Raw genomic sequence first — 17,952 nt, 5'->3', positions numbered from 1 at the left:
CCGTCTTAATATGTTGTGGTTTTTATTGCCAAGAAAAGTGTTTTGGAATTTGGACAGAATTAATCATTCATTCAAGCATAAAGGCATATAGTATTATCTGCTTACATCATACCTGTATAAAACAGCATAATTCCATCTTAAAGCATCTTTTACAACAGAGTTGAAGCGAGTTAACCTACAGGTCTGAAACATTTGAGTTAAACTGCAGCCATTTTTCATAAAATAACTGAAGATAAAAACTGATGAGACCAGAGGAAATTCAGCAGACACAGAACCAAGATTTGATACAGCTCGTGGGTGTGTGCTTCTTTGCTATAAGCATGTACTTATTAATGTTGCTTGTTTGATAATTATTTATATGTAGACCTTCATTTGGTTTGCACCACATACTACGTTTTGTTGAGACTCAACAAAGGCACCTGTACAAGAGACATTACATTTACTGCTGACCTTCAGAAATCACAAAGTTCCAAAGTAATGCCAGGGTTCCCACGCATTTTCATGGAAATATTCCTAAACTTTTCCAAGGCTTTTTAAGGACCTATAATAACATTTTCATGTCCATTCACAACCTATAAGGACATGGCTGTATAGTATACTGTATTCCAACTGTTAGTTAATGTATTATAATGTATATAGTAAGCAAAAGGTTGCATGTCAGAGCTACATTACATCAACTTTAATTAATTTGCCATCACGTTACATTTCATTAACTGTCACGATTAATTCCATGATTTTTCCAAAACTTGCAATGATTTACGAGTACCCTTTTCCAAACCCCAAAAATGAGATTTAGAAATTTCATGACTTCTTTAGGTTTTCCATGAATGTGGGAACCCTGTAATACATGGGGATATTTAATTATAGGAACAGTGGACATAATGGACATGGATTTGCCTCAAGATCCAATCAAAATGCCTTTCTGAAACTACCTACTGTATAGTACAGCAGACCAACCTTACACATTACAGAGTGATAATCTCACTGACCACAGTTCCCGAAATTGTTGAAATGGCAAGTACAAAAACATGCTAACATATTCCACAGAAAACCTCAAGAGAAAAACATTTGGACAGATGCCTTCAGCAATGCATCTGATTTGACTGTCTATAAAAACAAAGTTAATGATTGATGCTAAATATGGGCTTAAGGGCAATGAAATCTGTCAAGCTTCAGTCCTGTCTTATCATACGTCGGTTTAACTGTATTTAAATGACTGGCAACACCTGCTAATTGAATACCATAAAGAGTCTTTGCTGGTATTTCAACAAGCATGTCCACAGTGAGCAGTATTGCTACATTCTGTCCCTTGCAGCCCTCTTATATCCACCTTGTTTCCTTTGTTGTCTTTTGCAACAACAAAGAGTTTCAGTTCTGAAGGTTAAGGGGCAGATGCAAGTGGTCTATGTAAATATGTTCGTAAAAAAATAACGGGGACAAACTTTAAGTGGGGTGTCCTGACACAAACCCAGCTTGGCTTCCACTATTTAAAATGGAAATCAGACGATCCTCGTCAGCTGACATCAACTCATCAAACTCATCCAGCACAGCAGGCCGGTGATTGCCGTTGTTGGATGCCATGTCAATCATGCCCTCGTTCTGGAGTAAGCTGACGATGCTGTTGGGGTAATTCATCCAGGTGCTTCCTGGCATGCTGGCAGGGTCAGAAGTGTTCTGGGATGCTGCGCTGTGGGCAGCAGTGGAAGAGCTGGGAGGGGCAGACTGCTGGCACGAAGCTTGAGCCGACATCGAGGTGCCGTTTCCACCACTCTCGTTCATAAGCGGGGGGCTCAGAAGGTCCTCAAAGTCGTCCATGTTTAGGCTTTCCAAATTGCATTCCCTAGCTTCGGAAAAGCTAGGGAAATCTGGGATGTCATCGTCCACAAGTGGTGCGTCCACCCGGAACTGAGAGCCCTGTAGGGTGAAGGAGCTGGTGGCCTGTGAGGGGGCCGTGCTTGCCTGAGAAGCTGCTTGCTCCTGGGTGATGCCTGAGGAAATGTTGGGGAAGAATTCGTGAAGGTCTGAAAGATTGACAGTTGAGTAGTCCTGGTTGGCAGTGGAGGTGGTGGTAGAGGAGCAGGAGGATGGTGCTTGGCTCATTGTAAAGTTGGGCACCGGTGTAGCTTTGGGCTGGGAGCCCAGGCTCAGGCTCTCCATGATCCTCCATGTTTGGTTTGTAGTTGCAGAAGAGATGGAGGGGGAGGCCTCCACCTTGGGCTGGACTGAGAAGAGCTGGCTTGGTTGATAAGAGTAGGTAGGCTGGGGTTTTGCTCCACTTGCAGCAGCAAGCGCAGCAGATGCTGGACAACACAAACACAAAGAAAACAAGAAATTCAGTTGGAGTCCCACAACTGAAATTCTTATAGTAACATTATTTTTATGCAGAACATTACCTACACATGGGGCTGAGCAATATGGCTAATAGAGATACTGCAATATTTTTAGACTACATCTTGGTACATGATCTCATCTAAACTACTGTAGACTATCTAACTGCTAAATAAACTACTGTTACAATAAAGTTAACGTATTGTTATAATAAAGTTAGATTAAGTACTGTTATAATAATGTTATAATGAAATAAATCAAAGTGGAACCACTGGAGCGTTTATTTTGCAGCACCAAGTTTGACTCGCCCCAGAAGTGTTGATATTTTTTTGCCCTGACCTTAAAGTTTCCAGTCAACAGTTAACTATAAGCTACTAGCTATTAACAATTAGTGGAAAGTTACACCATTACAGTAGCACTGTTAAACATGAGGATTTATTCACTGTGAGCGGGAAACAAACTAACATCTCCTCTGTTCATCTATTCATAATATTTGCAAGTCACACTGGTGCTCCATGGTCACAAATTGTGACTAACGGTCATGGTCTAGAGCCCCAGTGCAGACACAAAAACACAAGCCTTGCTTGCTCACACACTATCACCCAGGAGAGAGTGGTCTGGATGGGCTGGGGAGTCTTTTATTTCTTTTTGTGTCTGCGACAGGGATGGAGCCACAGGAGTGAGCAAAAGAAACCGAAAAGCCAATGCAGGTAGCTTAAAAAACGACGGGATAATTTATACGCATACGCACGAATATTTGCAATCTAGTCATTTTATACATCCTACATGAAACTAGTCGTGATACATTGAGTATAATGGATTTATCGCCCACAACTACCTACAAGTTATCAGTTTTAGGTTGTTTTAAGATAATGTCTGACATGTCTCTATATCTTTTAGACAGACTCACCAACTTGTGCGTTCATTGATGGAGCCTTGGCTGTCACAGTTCTCCTTGCCGGGCTTATGTGCCGTCTATCTTGTGGAATGGACACTGAAATTCCAACAGACATGATTATATTACACTGCAACTGAAAATCACTATTACCTTTTATGTAACTATCAAGGAGTAAGGGGGACAGAAAAAAAATTCATGAACGTACCACTAGACAACATGGGCCCCAGTTTGAGGCTCTGGAACATGTCCCCTGTACGCTTCCTCTTGTCACTCAGCCTGTATTCATCTACAGGGATCATTTTTAATAAGCAGTTAGAAGACAAGCAAATTCATCTCTCAGGTATTTTAAGAAATGTTTAATATTCTCAGGAAAAGCTTATAAGAGTAACTTGTGAAAAAATTAGAAGACTGCCTCTTACCTGGGTCAGCGGGCAGGTACTGGAAGTCCATCGGCTCGCTGACCTCGCGATCAGAGGGCCGGCGGAGCTGCATCTTCACTTTAACGGGCTCGGTGAGGTTAGTGTCGCGGTACGGTGGTGTGCGGAACACGATGGCCACCTGCCTGTGGACATCAGCCTGGGAGAAAGTGCCCTTTCCTTCCCAGGAGTCCTGGAAGAAACGCACCTCGATGTCCTCTACAGGGAAACAGGCATTGGGAAATGTAAAGAGATATCAAACTCCACAAGGTTTTACAGCACATACGCCTGCCACGATCAAACTACTGCAAAATAAGTGAGAGAAAAAGCCTTGTTTTAATTGAAAAAATGTGTGATCTTCGATAATGATCATATAACTTTGTTTTGTTTAACTGAGTGTTAATTAGAAAAAGATAATGCAAAGAAATGAAACAGGAAGAGAGGGGTTCACAAGAAGCAGGGAGGCTGAAAGTTTTAAGAGTTGGACTTTATATCAGTATCACAGCACCCATGCAGGAAATCCTTTTGATGTGAACCTAACGATACGCTGCGAAAACTTTCAAATTTAACAGGCAAAGAAACAAAGTGGGAAGCACTTAATTATCGTTATACATGTATGGCGTGTTAGTCATTTATTAGAGAATAGGAGCAATTAGAAGTGGACGTTGAGCTAGAGGAAGAAAGCTTTTGGTTCATGATTGAAGTCACTCAGTCGTAACGTGACTGCTTTGCATTACACAGCAGATACTGTGACAGGCAACAAAACCTTGCACGTGCAACAATGGTGTTGACCAAGAATATCACCACATACTGGTTGTATTCTCTGTAGGTTCATCACTGCAAGCAACACCTTTCATATTTAACAGTGTCATTTCATCCATAATACAAATAAAAACACTGGTGAGTGGAGCTTTAAGGACATTTTTGAGAGGTAATCACTAACAAATAGGACAACCACCAAATTACCAATATATGGGGATTATGAAACAGCCTGCAATTAATCGTGACAAGGAGTAATTTATGACTCACATTATGAGTCAAGGTTCTATTTCCAAGCACAAGATAAATACTTCCTGTGAATATTTCTTCCTGAAAGCTGAACCTGTCAACTGACAGAAGCACATACAGTTCAGGCATATGATACCTTTTTGCACTTTGTCACACAGCAGAAAGATTTCATCCCCTCCTTTGCAGCTTCCAGAGTTGCGGTTGACTCTGCAGATCTTCAGCTCAGCTGTGTTTGGGGCCCCTTTCAGACAGAGAAAGCATTTATGAATACATATACAAACGAATTAATACAAGACTGAGGCTACAGATTAACATCACACACCTTTGCAGAGGAATCTGGGCTGTGACTGACAAGTCAACACTACCTTAAGGCTCTGATCACACATATAGTGTTTTAGCAGCTGGAGATGGCTTTTTTTAATTGCTTCAAATGGGAGTGAAGTTTTTTGCTTGATGTTTTTGCATTGATATGAGCCTTTTTGCCAGAGCGCTCTACACTCCTCAAGTTGAAAAAAATTCACCTTAGTGTGGAAAAGTGCCCTATGTCATCTCCACTTTTTCCCCACTGTCTAAAAGGATGATTTTAGAGGCGGGCCTTCTGTGGTGGTCATGACAGGAAGTTTACAGTTTGTAAAAAATGGAAGAGAAACTGGTGGTGCTCAGAGTTAATCAAGACTGCAGTATTAATAAGCTCTGACAGCTCTTTTATCGTTGCTTTTGAAAGTTTTGGTGTCACGTATCATCATGCTGCAGCCTCTCTGCTGCTGTCTGCATGTCAGGGCTGACCTCCTCCACATACACACTGACACACACAAACATAGCAGAGTGAAGTCCGAGCCGCGGTGCAGATGAAGTGAAGATAACTTGGAGATTAGTCTAGCTGACGACTACTACACTTGTTACTGTAAGAGCTGTAAATACATGTGTTCAGCATGTAGAAAGGGATATTTCTGTCCACAGTCTCTCATTCACCACCGTTATGGTTTACAATTATGGTTTACACAAGCACATCGCACTAGCGAGGCTTACAGCATATTGCTGGTCTAACTGTTTAACTTAGTCTGCCACTTATATTCAAATGTACCTGAGGCAGCAGGGGGACAGAGAGCAGAATGAATGACTGATACTGATGTCTGTGATCTTTATGCTTACATAATGTTACTTTCTTCTTCACTCAATACTGTGATGTCAGGAGGAATACTTATTTTATTGACATGGCAGATTTGTGTCCAGTGAGATGTGATTGAGTTTATATAGTGACTTTGCTGTTGTAAACATGACTGCTGCTGCAGTAGACTGTATAAAACTGTCCTGTGTATTGTTCTAAACACTTGACCTCAAAGGAAAATGTCACAAGGTGAGGTGTGTGTGTGTGGGAGAGGGGAGAGGGAGATTTCTGTAGAAAGAGTGTGTTATTGGTTACTCATCATGCCACTTGTTCCGCTTCTGTGCACTGATAGCTCTTTTTTATTCTGCTTCTACATTATGTGATGTTCCACGATCAGTTAGGTGACAAAAAATATATTCTTTAATATGTTAAATGATAAACATTGCTCATTTTACTACATTAATTTGCATTTGTTTAAAATTTTTCATTACCAAAAGCTGAAAAAAGTTTTGCTCGCTGCTGAAAATGTTTGGCCCATTGACATTTTCTGGTTTTAAAATCCAGCCCGACTGAATATGTAATTGAGTAGCCCTGCTCAGCGCCATTACTCAGACACAGAAGTGGAGACATTTGGTCAGATACTGATTTGGTGAGACTAATCTTGGGTGTCCATCTTAATACTGTGCTGATTATAGAGATCTTTTGTGCTGCTGGGGTGAAGATGTTTGAGAAGCATCTATGTTTTCACAGACATGGACATAAACTGTAAGAGCAACTTGAGGCATACTACCTTGAGGTGGTAATTGTAGTTGATTATGTACTGTTTTTTTTGTTTTTTTTTACCTAAATTCTGTAGATATACTCTATCTTCATATAGAGCTGTGTATTAGAAGGGTTCCGAGTTACAAAGGGCACAGCCACTGGACAAGATTCAAGGTATTTTCTATTACGACTGAGACTAGTTCTTGTAAATACCTTCATGCTAACAAGAAAAGTTCACGTGCAAAGAGGAACAAAGAGTATCTGAGGTAACAGGGCCTCAGAATACCTTTTGACACTGGTTGTAGTGGTGTGCCTAACTTTTTCATTTAGGTGTGCCAGCACATAAGGTATGTGCACTCAAGATTTTTCACCACGCCTTTGCATACATTTAAGCATTACCTTTTTTGTCAGTTCCCATACACATTGGTGATTTCCTAACTGGGGGTGTGAGAGTACAGTGAACTCCCAATTTGGCTCATACCCCGCTTTAGGAGTCACAGTTCAGTGTGAGGTTGGTGCAGCAGAAAAAAACAAACGCATAACGATCTGTTTGTTTTCATTTATTTTGAACAGCATATGTTGCTAATGACGTCAGCCTACAGCTAAAAATTTGTCCTTGTAAACGATAAATGGATCAATACAATGAATTTCTGCCACATTGGTGCCTCCAGTGAAAATGTTTAGCCATATCTGACTGATTTCTGGTCACAACCAAAATAGTCGCACTCTGGAGTGGGGAATTAAAGGTTGCAGGAGATGTGCAGGTTGGTGTGTGAACTTGCTTACCCAGATACAGGTATTTCATTTAAATCCAATATAGGTTTATGAGCTTACCCTGACATTTAATCCTGGGGAAAGCCCTGATGTGAATTAAAAACTAGTTCAAAGATATTAAAGGGCACAGAATACCTATATTGTATACGTGCTTGTGTGTGCATATATGTGTTGTCCACTCACTGTTGTCATAGATGGGCTGCGACACCACAGGCTCCAGAGGAAACAGCTCTCCTGTTGGCAGAGTGATGGAGGCCTGGAAGCAAAGCCGGACTGAATTCAGGTCAAACTCCTCCTCCCACACCTTCGCCTCCGGAACTGCAGCCAAGACACAGCAGGGAAAGGGTGGGGTGCACAATCAGGCAACACAGCAGTCTGACTGCATCTTGTCATATGTATGCTATCTGAATTTCAAGATCAGTCAAGAGTGAAGGTAACAAATTACACTTCCTATTGTTACATGTGAATGAATGAATGAATGAAATCAGTTAAACAGTGGCAATGGGACTGTTCAGTATTTTTCAACAAATTATCTGATGGGGTTTGAGTTTCTGGTGCCATTACTCTGTTAAGCCATGGTGGCTTTCACTGCTAATGCTAAATACCCAGTTTAGCTAGTTTTTAACACAGCAACAGTGAAAGCTAAACAGGCTACAGGTGTAAATACAAACATTTAGCATAAACAAGAGGACAGCAAGACACAATTAAAGAGTAATGATATCACACTGTCTAAATATTGTATCCATGACAGTAGCTGGACATATCATACTTGACTAATAGTTAATAGCTTTGTCTAGCTTGACTAATAGCTAATAGCAAACTACCCAGATAGCTAGTTCTTAACACAGTGCAAGCTAAACTGGCAATAGGTTTATATACAAATGTGTTGTTTTAATAGGACAGAGAGACACACTTATAGAGTGATAATATTACACTTTCCATAAAATGTATCCATTACAGTAGCTAGCTTGACATTAGCCAAAAAACACCTAGTATTTTACCACTGTCGTCTATGAAACAGCGATTTTAAGCGAATTTGTTAGCCTTACAAGTTAATTCAAGGTAATGAAATATGCTACAATATGTTACAAGCGCAAAATTAGTAGCACTAGTAGTAATTTTTAGGAATAATAGGCATTACATTTTTTTTATACAAATGAAATGATGATATAATTTTCAAATTTTCGTTGCTCATGCCAGCTGCCCTATTAGTTAGCTAGTTCTTAACACAACAAACAGTGTAATGCATTGTAAATACAATGTTGTATTAATAGGAGGACATAGAGATACAATTATAGAATAAAGATCAAATGTATCAATGACAGTAGCAAGCTTGACATTAGCCAAAAGCATCTACATTGTGTTTTGCCATTGTCGCCTATGAGAGCAGCCATTTTAAGCTGAGTTGTTAGCCTTGCAAGTTGATTCAAAGTAAGAAAAAATGTTACTAGCACAAAGTTAGAAGCACTAGTAGTAAGTTTTTTAGAAGAGGCGTTTTAAAAAAAAAAAAATCATACAAATAACATGAAGACAAACAGTACAAGCTATATAGGTTTAAATACAAATGTGTTGTATTAATAGGAGGACAGATAGACACAATTAAAGAATAAAGATAAAATCTATCCATGACAGTAGCTAGCTTGACATTAGCCAAAAAACATCTATCCAGCTACAGTATTTATCTTGTATAAGGACATTCACTTTCAAGCTAATGTGTTAGCCTTGCAAGTGAGGCTAATTTATGGAAAAACGTTAGAGCAAAGTTAGCAGTGCTGGTGGTACTTTTTAGGCAGAATAGGCATCTTTTATTTTTTTTTATATAGATTATGAGATTATTTCAGTCTCACTTTTAAATTCATTCTGTAACTTCTGAATTTGCTTTATTTTAAATGAGATTATTTTTTACTTTTATCAATAAAGTTTACTACAGAAATATCAGTACTGGCTCAGTGAAATCATAGTCTATAAATCTGAGCGGGACATTTAGGGGCTCTCTCCAGACTGCACATGAACTTTTCACACAATGACTTAACAGAGAAAGGGCAACAACACAGTGCGTGCTTTGTGTCACACACTCTTCTTTCAGCATGAGCACTTACTGTTGAAGGGGTTATTATTGGTCTGCAGCCTACAAGTGATGGCCTCATTCACATCCTTCTTCTTGACACACTGTATGCCCAGGTTCTGAAAACTGAAAGCAAATACAGTGTAAGACTGAAACGAAAAGACAGAAACCACTGAAGCATACACGTAGTTTCTAATTTGATACTATAAAATCTTACATATTTTTTTCTATGTGAAACAAAATACCCAGGGGACCAACACATCATTGTGGTCAAACACAGCTCACACATGGTGTGAGTATTCGTATCATTAACCTCATTTTTAATCTTCTTTGCACCTTCACTTGGGACACTTTTGCTCCCATAAAAGACACATTTAAAAATAAAGCATCATCACTATGGGTCACTGACCACATCCGCGAGCTGGGAGGACAGTTTGGGAGAGTAAAGTGTGAGTGGAAAAATACTTGACCTTAAGTGCACTACAATTAGATGAAGATATTTTAGACATTCACGAATATGAACTTGCAAATGAATGTATTATTATTGTATTATATATCAATCCAATGTGAAAAACAAATGACTAATTAAAACAAGTACACTTAATCCCCTGTATCACAATACTGGCAGTGGAGGGCTGTACAAACTGTCTGAATTTCCACACACTTGTGATAAAGACAATTATTCGAAAAATTGTCGAATAGTTGCCATGATTTTCGAAAAGTGTTTTTGCTTGTGCTGCCCATCCCTAGTAGCAAGTTTTGACTGCCATACAGGATACTGACAGACAGCGAAGCAAGCAGAGGTAAACTCAACTTGTCATTAGGTGATTTATGCTGTTACTGTGTTACTCACTCCAAACCCTAGGTGAAGCCAGCAGTTAGTTTTACCAAGGTAACAGCGAACACGTCATCTCACACAAATGATGAAATCCTTATCTGGGTCAATCTCAAACCTTGTTTTGATGTGGAGCGCCAGTTTCCCTTCTAGACAATTCAGTGTAATTTTAAACCCTCGTAAAAAGTGGCATCATTTCCTCATGTTTCTCTCAAGTGCGTGAGACAGAGCATGGCACCTCTGTCTGTCACTATTAAGCCACATATCTAACTCTGAAGCCTACCTGTGTATTCGTCTCTCCTGCAGGTCTGCCTCGTAGTAGCCATGTTTGCAGTCTTTCCCAACCAGTTCGTGGGGGTGAGGCTTGTGTGGTGGATTCTTCGTCACCAATGAAATGCGAACACGCAGGGGGCCGCTGTAGTTGTGCACCTGTAGGGAGGAGTATGTCAAACTTTTATGATCCCAAAAGGGAATTTAAAGGGCACCTGAGCAGAGCGTGCTTACAGTCTCGTTGAGAGCTGATCTCATTCAATATTGCAGCCTTCTGCTCAAACAGACAAACTTCAAGTAATAACTCACAAGATCTGAAATGTAACAATGTGTTATCATGGCTGGATTGAATCTCAGCAACTTTAGGCTATAGCTGCTACATTTGCGACTTCTATACGCAATCCACAGTATTCTTAGAAAATAAAATAAAAGAGAAAGAAAGCTACAAGGCCTCACTCAAAAGTGGAATTGCAAGGTGCTGGAGTTGAGTCTCTAGGAAAAGTTTTTAAAAACCTTCCAAGGAATAGCTTCTCGCTGAGAATCAATGTTTAGCTTAGCATTAAGACTGGAAACAGGGGTTAACAGCTAGCCTGGCTCTGTCTAAAGGAAAAAAAATCCACCTACACTACCAGCACATGCTCAACAAGTATCACCCATCTCACCTTGATGGCTGGGTGGGTCTTAGTGGTGTCGTTGCTTTTCTCCCCGGGGATGCTGCCAGCTGAACGTCCCTCACACTTATACCTAAACCTCATGCCCCTCTGCTTTGGCTGCTCGATGATCTCTATGAAGGGGTTTGCTGCTTGGAGTGATGAACAGGTGGAAGAGAGAGAAGAAGAAATGATGTGATTTAAATGCAGTATCACTGTATTTTAGAAATATATCACCCATCTCGTGAATTGGGACAAATCGTGTCCTACCAAAAAAAACCAAACAAACAAACTTATAAACACAGTAATTCCATTTCTGGGGTAAAACATCATTTTTTTTAAAGGATTTCTAAAACTAACAGTACATACTGATAACATTGGTGCAAAAAATGAACTGCTACAATCATCTTTGTTTATTTTTTTTTTTAAATTGAAAATATTGGCTCTTTAAAGATGTGTCCCATCTTTTTTCAACGCCATCAGATTTCAACAAAAACATAATTTAATCAGGCATAAAAGGGGTTAGGTATATCCACTAGTTTGCTACTCTGTGTAGGTCTGCACGTTACTGCAGGCCAGCAACTTTGCCTCGTGTACGTTTATCTGTATGTTTCCATTTATTGAGCAACCAGTAAAATATAGTCACTTTAGTGGCATCTGTGATTCCATTGAGTTAACAGTTCAGTCATACAGTGCGGTTCCAACATGGGCTGATGTCATGATGATGATGAGCACAGCTGGAGGTTTGCAGTGAAGTATCCAGGCTTCTGTCTTTCCCTTCATCATTTATCCCAACTGTTATTTGTGGAAATTTGTTCATCTTTGCAGTGCAAAGTTTGTTGTGACGACCGTTAATGTAGGCTAATTAATGGTTAATGTAATTAACAGTAGGTGTGCAAGTGTCTTTTAAAGGCTGCATTACGGTAAAGTGATGTAATTTTATGAACTTAGCAGACTGTTTTTGCTGCTCCATTTGCTTTTACCCATTTAGTCACTGTGTCAACATTACTCATTGTGTTAATATTTTGTGAAAGTACCAACAGTCAACCCTAAAATATTGTAGCAACATTGATAGTGAGGTATTTGGTCAAAAAAATATCATAATATGAGATTTTCTCCATGTCGCCCAGTCCGACTTAACAGTTAGGAACACAGGTAAAGTGGAGTGATACATGCGTAGTTAACAGTCCCAGGGATGTTGTACATCAATCAAATGATTTGGCTGGACCTAACCATTGCTTAAACACAGTACCCAAATTGTAAAACACTGCTTGTCTGCACTGCCTCACTTGAATCAGTGTGTCAACACAGAAATAGCTCTGTCATTGATCATCGGCACACAGACTGATGAAATGTTTACTCATGAAAAGTCTGCAGTCAATACAGAACACTGATCATTTACGGGAAGCGGCCTCCTACCTGGGTTGAGTGGGTTTATGCCCCATCCATACACACCTGTGGGGGACAGAAAACAAGAAAAGACATGTCAACCACTTGTTAGGCAAAATCCTACAGTGATTAGTGGTTCACCATCCACGGTAAATGACACACAGCGTACAGTGGCAGCACCGATGACAAAAACCAAAAGCTGCTTTCAGCACATATTTGTGGCTTAGTAAGAGTTTGTCATTTGTGCTGTGATCACTAAGGGTGGAAATCTACTAGACAGCGCAGCGTCCAAAGAGGTCAAAGGACGCTGAGATACAAGGGCTTCCCAGCTAAATATAATTACTCTCCATAAACTGCCTGCCAAGAGCAGAAAGACGAAGACATGCAGAATAAAGCAAACAATGACAGGCAGGGTGTAATATCAGTATCAGGTTACCCGCCTTGTTGCGCGGAGACTCCATTGTGTGTGGAGAGCATGCAGCGCTCCAGTTTCAGGTATGTGCTTAACGAATTACTGAGATTCATAAACAGAGGCGAGGTGTGACAGAAAATCAGGAGGTCAAAGCTCCACCCAGCAGCTAGTCGGTCTTTGATGAGACCGCATGGGTAGGATACTTTCCAAGTTGTAACACGCCTGCTTCCCAGCCTCAGACCAGACTCACACAATGTGGAGCAAATGATTTTTAGTTATATTACATAAGATCTACATTAATGAATATGTATCTTGGAATAAGACAAAGAACAATGGCTGATAAGTGTGCAACAGTTCCACTTTTCACCATTTATTTGAAACACACAGACATCCCTGCCTATTTATTGAGTCTGACATTGTGAAAGTGAAAGTATGAAAGTAAATGTCTACCACAAGTTGGCCTTCATAAATCACTAAATGTACTAATATTAAATCTGAGTATCTAAGACCCTCGTGTGAGTCGCATTAACTTGAATTTAAAGGTGTCACTGCTTCCACACCGTTGACTTTTGTGATATGGATTTAGGGCTGGAATTGGATATGGATTTAACATCAATATTATATTAGTATTGTGACAAGAGATTAGATATCATCTTAGATTTTGAATATCGTAATAATGTAAGTGTTGTCTTCTCCAGGTTTAAAGGCTGCACAACAGTAAAGTGATGTAATTTTATGCACTAACCAGACTGTTCTAGCTGTTCTATTACATGCTATGAGTCATTAAATACACATTACTAATGATTATTAATCAGAAATCTCACTGTGTAAATATTTTGTGATGGTACCAATAGTCAACTCTATTTGCTCAAAAAATATTGTGATATTTGATTTTCTTCATATCACCCAGCCCTACATAATCTATGTTAAATTATATTAACTAGTTTCTATCAACAATGTCAATTAATTTTGGTAGGTCAGGTCTGGGTTGTGGAAAAACCTAATAGTGACACAACATAATATCCATATAAAGTTGTGTTATTTAATGTTCTTTGGCTTACAGTCAAATATTAATGTGATATGAAACAGAAACATTGGCAGTGTTCATTCAAATCGTCACAAAGTACTCTTCACATCGGCATAAATATATCCCACTGAAAGGCCGGTATCTCTACGCAACTTGTACAAAACACAGTCTGCTATTTCCATAATTTCCGTCCACTAACACTGAGGTGGGCGCTTGTTTTACACAGTCTACGGGTGGGCGGTAGCAACGCCATGACCCAATGGGGCATATTTAAATAGAAACGAATGCTACCAGGTGGGTTATATGTTAGCCGAACTCAAGAGAATTTATTAACAATAACAGATAAGAAAACTATTATTGTCATAATCATCACATTTTCTATAAATAAAGAGATGACCAATGAATCGACAAATCTTTAAAGGAAGTTTGGCGATTTCAGTCACTTTGGGGAAATCCATGAGGTGGACAAACCCAACAGGCCTCTTAGCAGCTCGACACTGTTTGGTTCACGCGTGCCAGGTGAGTTAGCCACACACAGAGGAATAAATACATCTCATGTATAGCATCGAGTTTCACAAAGCACTAAGTTATGACAAACTTCCTACTGTAGGTTAGCTTACGTTACTGTCCGGGAACAGCAGACTGCCCTTGTTAGCGCACAGCCAGTGATAGCGGGGCTTTCCCCTGCGCGCAAAACAACTCCCTGTACGGTTTCACCTCCACTCTCTGGACTGATTCAACAGGCCGAGCAAACACACCCATGTCACCCAGTCCACCTTACCCTCCATGGCTGCGTCCGGGTCCGACTCCCGCTTCTCCGTCGACACCAGTGTTTGTCTGTTTGTTTGTTTTTGTCCTCTAAAAGACGCTGCATACGCGACAGTGCGGACTCTCTAAAACTTCTTGACAGAGCAGTTCTGTCGCCTCCTTCACTCCACCCACAGCTGTGTACGACATTGCACAGATAGTAAAGCTGGACGGTGCAAGGCTTCCGGTATGAGCAGTGCAGCAAGTGCAACTCTTTACGTAATACACTGAGAACGTGACTTCAGTATTTACAAAACCTCTGACGCGGGCTGGGCTACATGAATCAATTCATAGTCTTTATCAAAATGTCTCTCTCACACCCACTAGCACAGTAGTTCCCCAATATTTCTCCTTAAAGAAACGACACTCCTTAAAGGACACCTTTCCTATCATTGAGTAAACCCATTATTAAGTGACATACTTTATGGATATTTTATATTAAATTCAATGCATAACCATAACAGCACAGCAAAACTGATGAACTGTACAGGTAACCTTAAAAGTGAACTCAGTAATTTCAAGAAGGTTGTCTAAAAAGAGCAATTTTGATGCATTTTGAGCAGATTGCTTCCTGTGAGTATCAAATCAGAGATGAGTTATCCTGATGTTTTTAGAAACTTTTTTAAACAATCAATAATAAATATTTAACAAGCATTTTTTCTTTACAAATTCAGTGTTTTTTTCCTCCCTTGATTGTGCCCTTATCCTGTGAGATTTTTTATTATTATTATTATTATTTTTTTATTTAATTTTATATACTTTATTAATCCCCGAGGGGAAATTCAATTTTTCACTCTGTCAATTACACACAGGTCCGAACACACACATGCACAAACTGGACCTATACATGCACTAAGTGGAGAGATGTCAGAGTGGGCTGTCCATGACAGGTGCTCCGAGTGGTTAGGGGGTTTGGTGCCTTGCTCAGTGGCACATCGGCAGTGCCCAGGAGATGAACTGGCACCTCTCCAGCCACCAGTCCACGCTCCATATTTTGGTCTGAACGGGGACTTGAACAGGCGACCCTCCAGTTCCCAACCCAAGTCCCTATGGACTGAGCTACTGCCGCCCCCATGTTATGTTTATATCTTAAATAATAATCTAAACTTTTAAAAACTCTAGGTTGGGAACCAGTGCATTAGCCTATTCATTGATTGCTTCTAGTCCATTCATTTATTTTGCTTGTCTGAAATAGTAAATAGTATAGTGAATGAGAATATACATGTACTGCACAGGCCTACACAAAGGCTATAGTCCTTTAAAAAAATTAAATAAATGAATAACTGGATGTTTGAAGATTTTCAGTGTTGTCCCAATTTAAAAATATCACAACACGATATAAAAAATGTAATTTCAATTCAAATAACTTGCAAAAACTGAATAAAACTCATGCACTTAGTTTAAAATACCATTAAAGGTGCACATTTGTGTCTAAAATATTAAAGGTAATCACTCAAATGGTTTGATTCTTAATTGAGAAAGGATATTATAACATTAAAGTACTTCACATTTTTGTATTAAGTAGCCTACGTTACCACAGTGGCTAAGCTGAGACCGAACTTATAATTTTATTATATTTTTTAACAAAACATGCAGAATAATAGCAAGGACAGTGGTTAAAAGTATTAAGGTAAATACCAAAACAACAAACAATGATCTTAATTTAGCAAATATCAAAAACGTAAAAAGTAAATTGTACTGTGAAAAAAAAATTATTGATGACATTTTTTTGTCTCCGTGTCTGTGTGATTTTAGGTCATATTCCACAGGGTTACTCCAGATTGTGTTTATCTTTTTGGACTTTGTGCTGGGACTAGAGAACTTCAAAAAGTAGTCATTCATCTTGAAATTTAAGCATGCAATGAAAAATGTGTATATTTATCTTACACTAAGGCTACACATATATCTAATTATGCTAACTTATATTGCTACTTGTGGTCGAATATTAAATAGTTGATCAAAGTAATGGTTGCTTTTGTTATCACAGCACCTTGCCGCTTTTATTTTGAAGGTAAAAATTATCTGTTTCCGGTGCTGTCCTCTGCATAGCTTGACGCGGCTGCTTCCTTCTGCCTTTCCTCTGCAGTGCAACTTGCCACCACCCACTCAAAACAGTGCGGAAATACCCAGATGACGCACTTGAAAGGAACAGAAAAATAGGTTGTGAGTGGGAGAGGCAATAACATAACTTTTGGCTTTAGTCATAACCCGGAGAGAGTGTTAGACTGGATCCAGTCAGCCCACGCAAAAAAATCTGTTTTCCAGGCCTCTGACAGTGGGAAAGTAGCGCCAACAAACATGTAGTGCTTAAACCTTTTTCTGTTGATTAGAATTTGTTCTTTACTTTATTTGTACAACTGCAGATTATAGAAATCGGCTGTTTTTAAATCACAAAGTAGTCATTAAAAATGTAGTTTCACACTCAATTCATATTCTGACAAGAAGATGGCGCTGTAAGTGAATAAATCGGTATCAACTCTCATTAACAGCACTGTGCTTTTGATTCCTGATAATATTTAGGGACCAGACTTTATATGTCTCTTTTTTAAGCATCCCCACAAGTTTCTTCATTTTAAGTTTACTTCTTTGTCAATAAAACTGTCTTATGAATACCTGGGAAATCTGATCCTTTTATCCTTTTAGTGCACGTGACCAGAAATTAAAGAGGCTCAGATATTAAGTTGCTGCAAAAGTTTTCGACTGAGTTTATTAAATACATATTGCTAAACTGTGATTTGTTTGTTATTTTATTGAAATTTAACAGTAACCTGTTGCAAAGGCCCTTGCTATATGATGCCTTCATGAACTGTCGGAAATCACAGAACAAGTTGAGAAAACAGGAACAAAATGCAGTTAAGAAGGTGGGAAATGTCCATTGACATTTTTGTACTGAGTGTCAATGTTGTCCCCCTCTTTGTACTGGGGTCCTTTGGGTGTTGTCATGCAGGTAGGTCTGTTTGTGAGTTTCAAATGCTGGGTGCATGCTGGGAAAGTCCTTTGGACCTGATGAACTGTGATTCATCTGTTTTTTTTTCTGTACCCACTGATCCTAGTCATGATAGTGGGGTTACTGTTTGTGTACCATTTATTTAACATGTTAATGTTACAGTTGAAAATAATAGTTAAAGCAAATGATATGTATACTTGTCTCCGAAATGTTACAAGAGTGAGCTGATTGATTTCGGAAAGGAATTGAGAGTAAA

The 17,952-nt window shown here is 39.3% G+C and overlaps 1 protein-coding gene across 1 annotated transcript; it reads right to left on the bottom strand.

Annotated features, from left to right (window-relative positions):
• Positions 1-5: 5 nt before the first annotated feature.
• On the bottom strand, positions 6-14,915 carry rela (v-rel avian reticuloendotheliosis viral oncogene homolog A). Its single transcript, XM_049567828.1, has 11 exons — positions 14,724-14,915; positions 12,534-12,569; positions 11,127-11,266; positions 10,478-10,623; positions 9,394-9,485; positions 7,478-7,612; positions 4,787-4,891; positions 3,646-3,861; positions 3,432-3,512; positions 3,239-3,322; positions 6-2,300 (listed from the first exon to the last, which is right to left on the bottom strand). The coding sequence occupies exons 1-11, from the start codon at positions 14,728-14,730 to the stop codon at positions 1,444-1,446; spliced, it is 1,899 nt and encodes a 632-aa protein (XP_049423785.1). The 5' UTR covers positions 14,731-14,915; the 3' UTR covers positions 6-1,443.
• Between the last annotated feature and the right edge of the window lie 3,037 nt (positions 14,916-17,952).

Source organism: Epinephelus fuscoguttatus, linkage group LG23 (genome assembly GCF_011397635.1).
Source record: "Epinephelus fuscoguttatus linkage group LG23, E.fuscoguttatus.final_Chr_v1".
Lineage (NCBI taxonomy): Eukaryota > Metazoa > Chordata > Actinopteri > Perciformes > Serranidae > Epinephelus > Epinephelus fuscoguttatus.
This window is presented reverse-complemented; position numbering and strand designations above follow the sequence as displayed.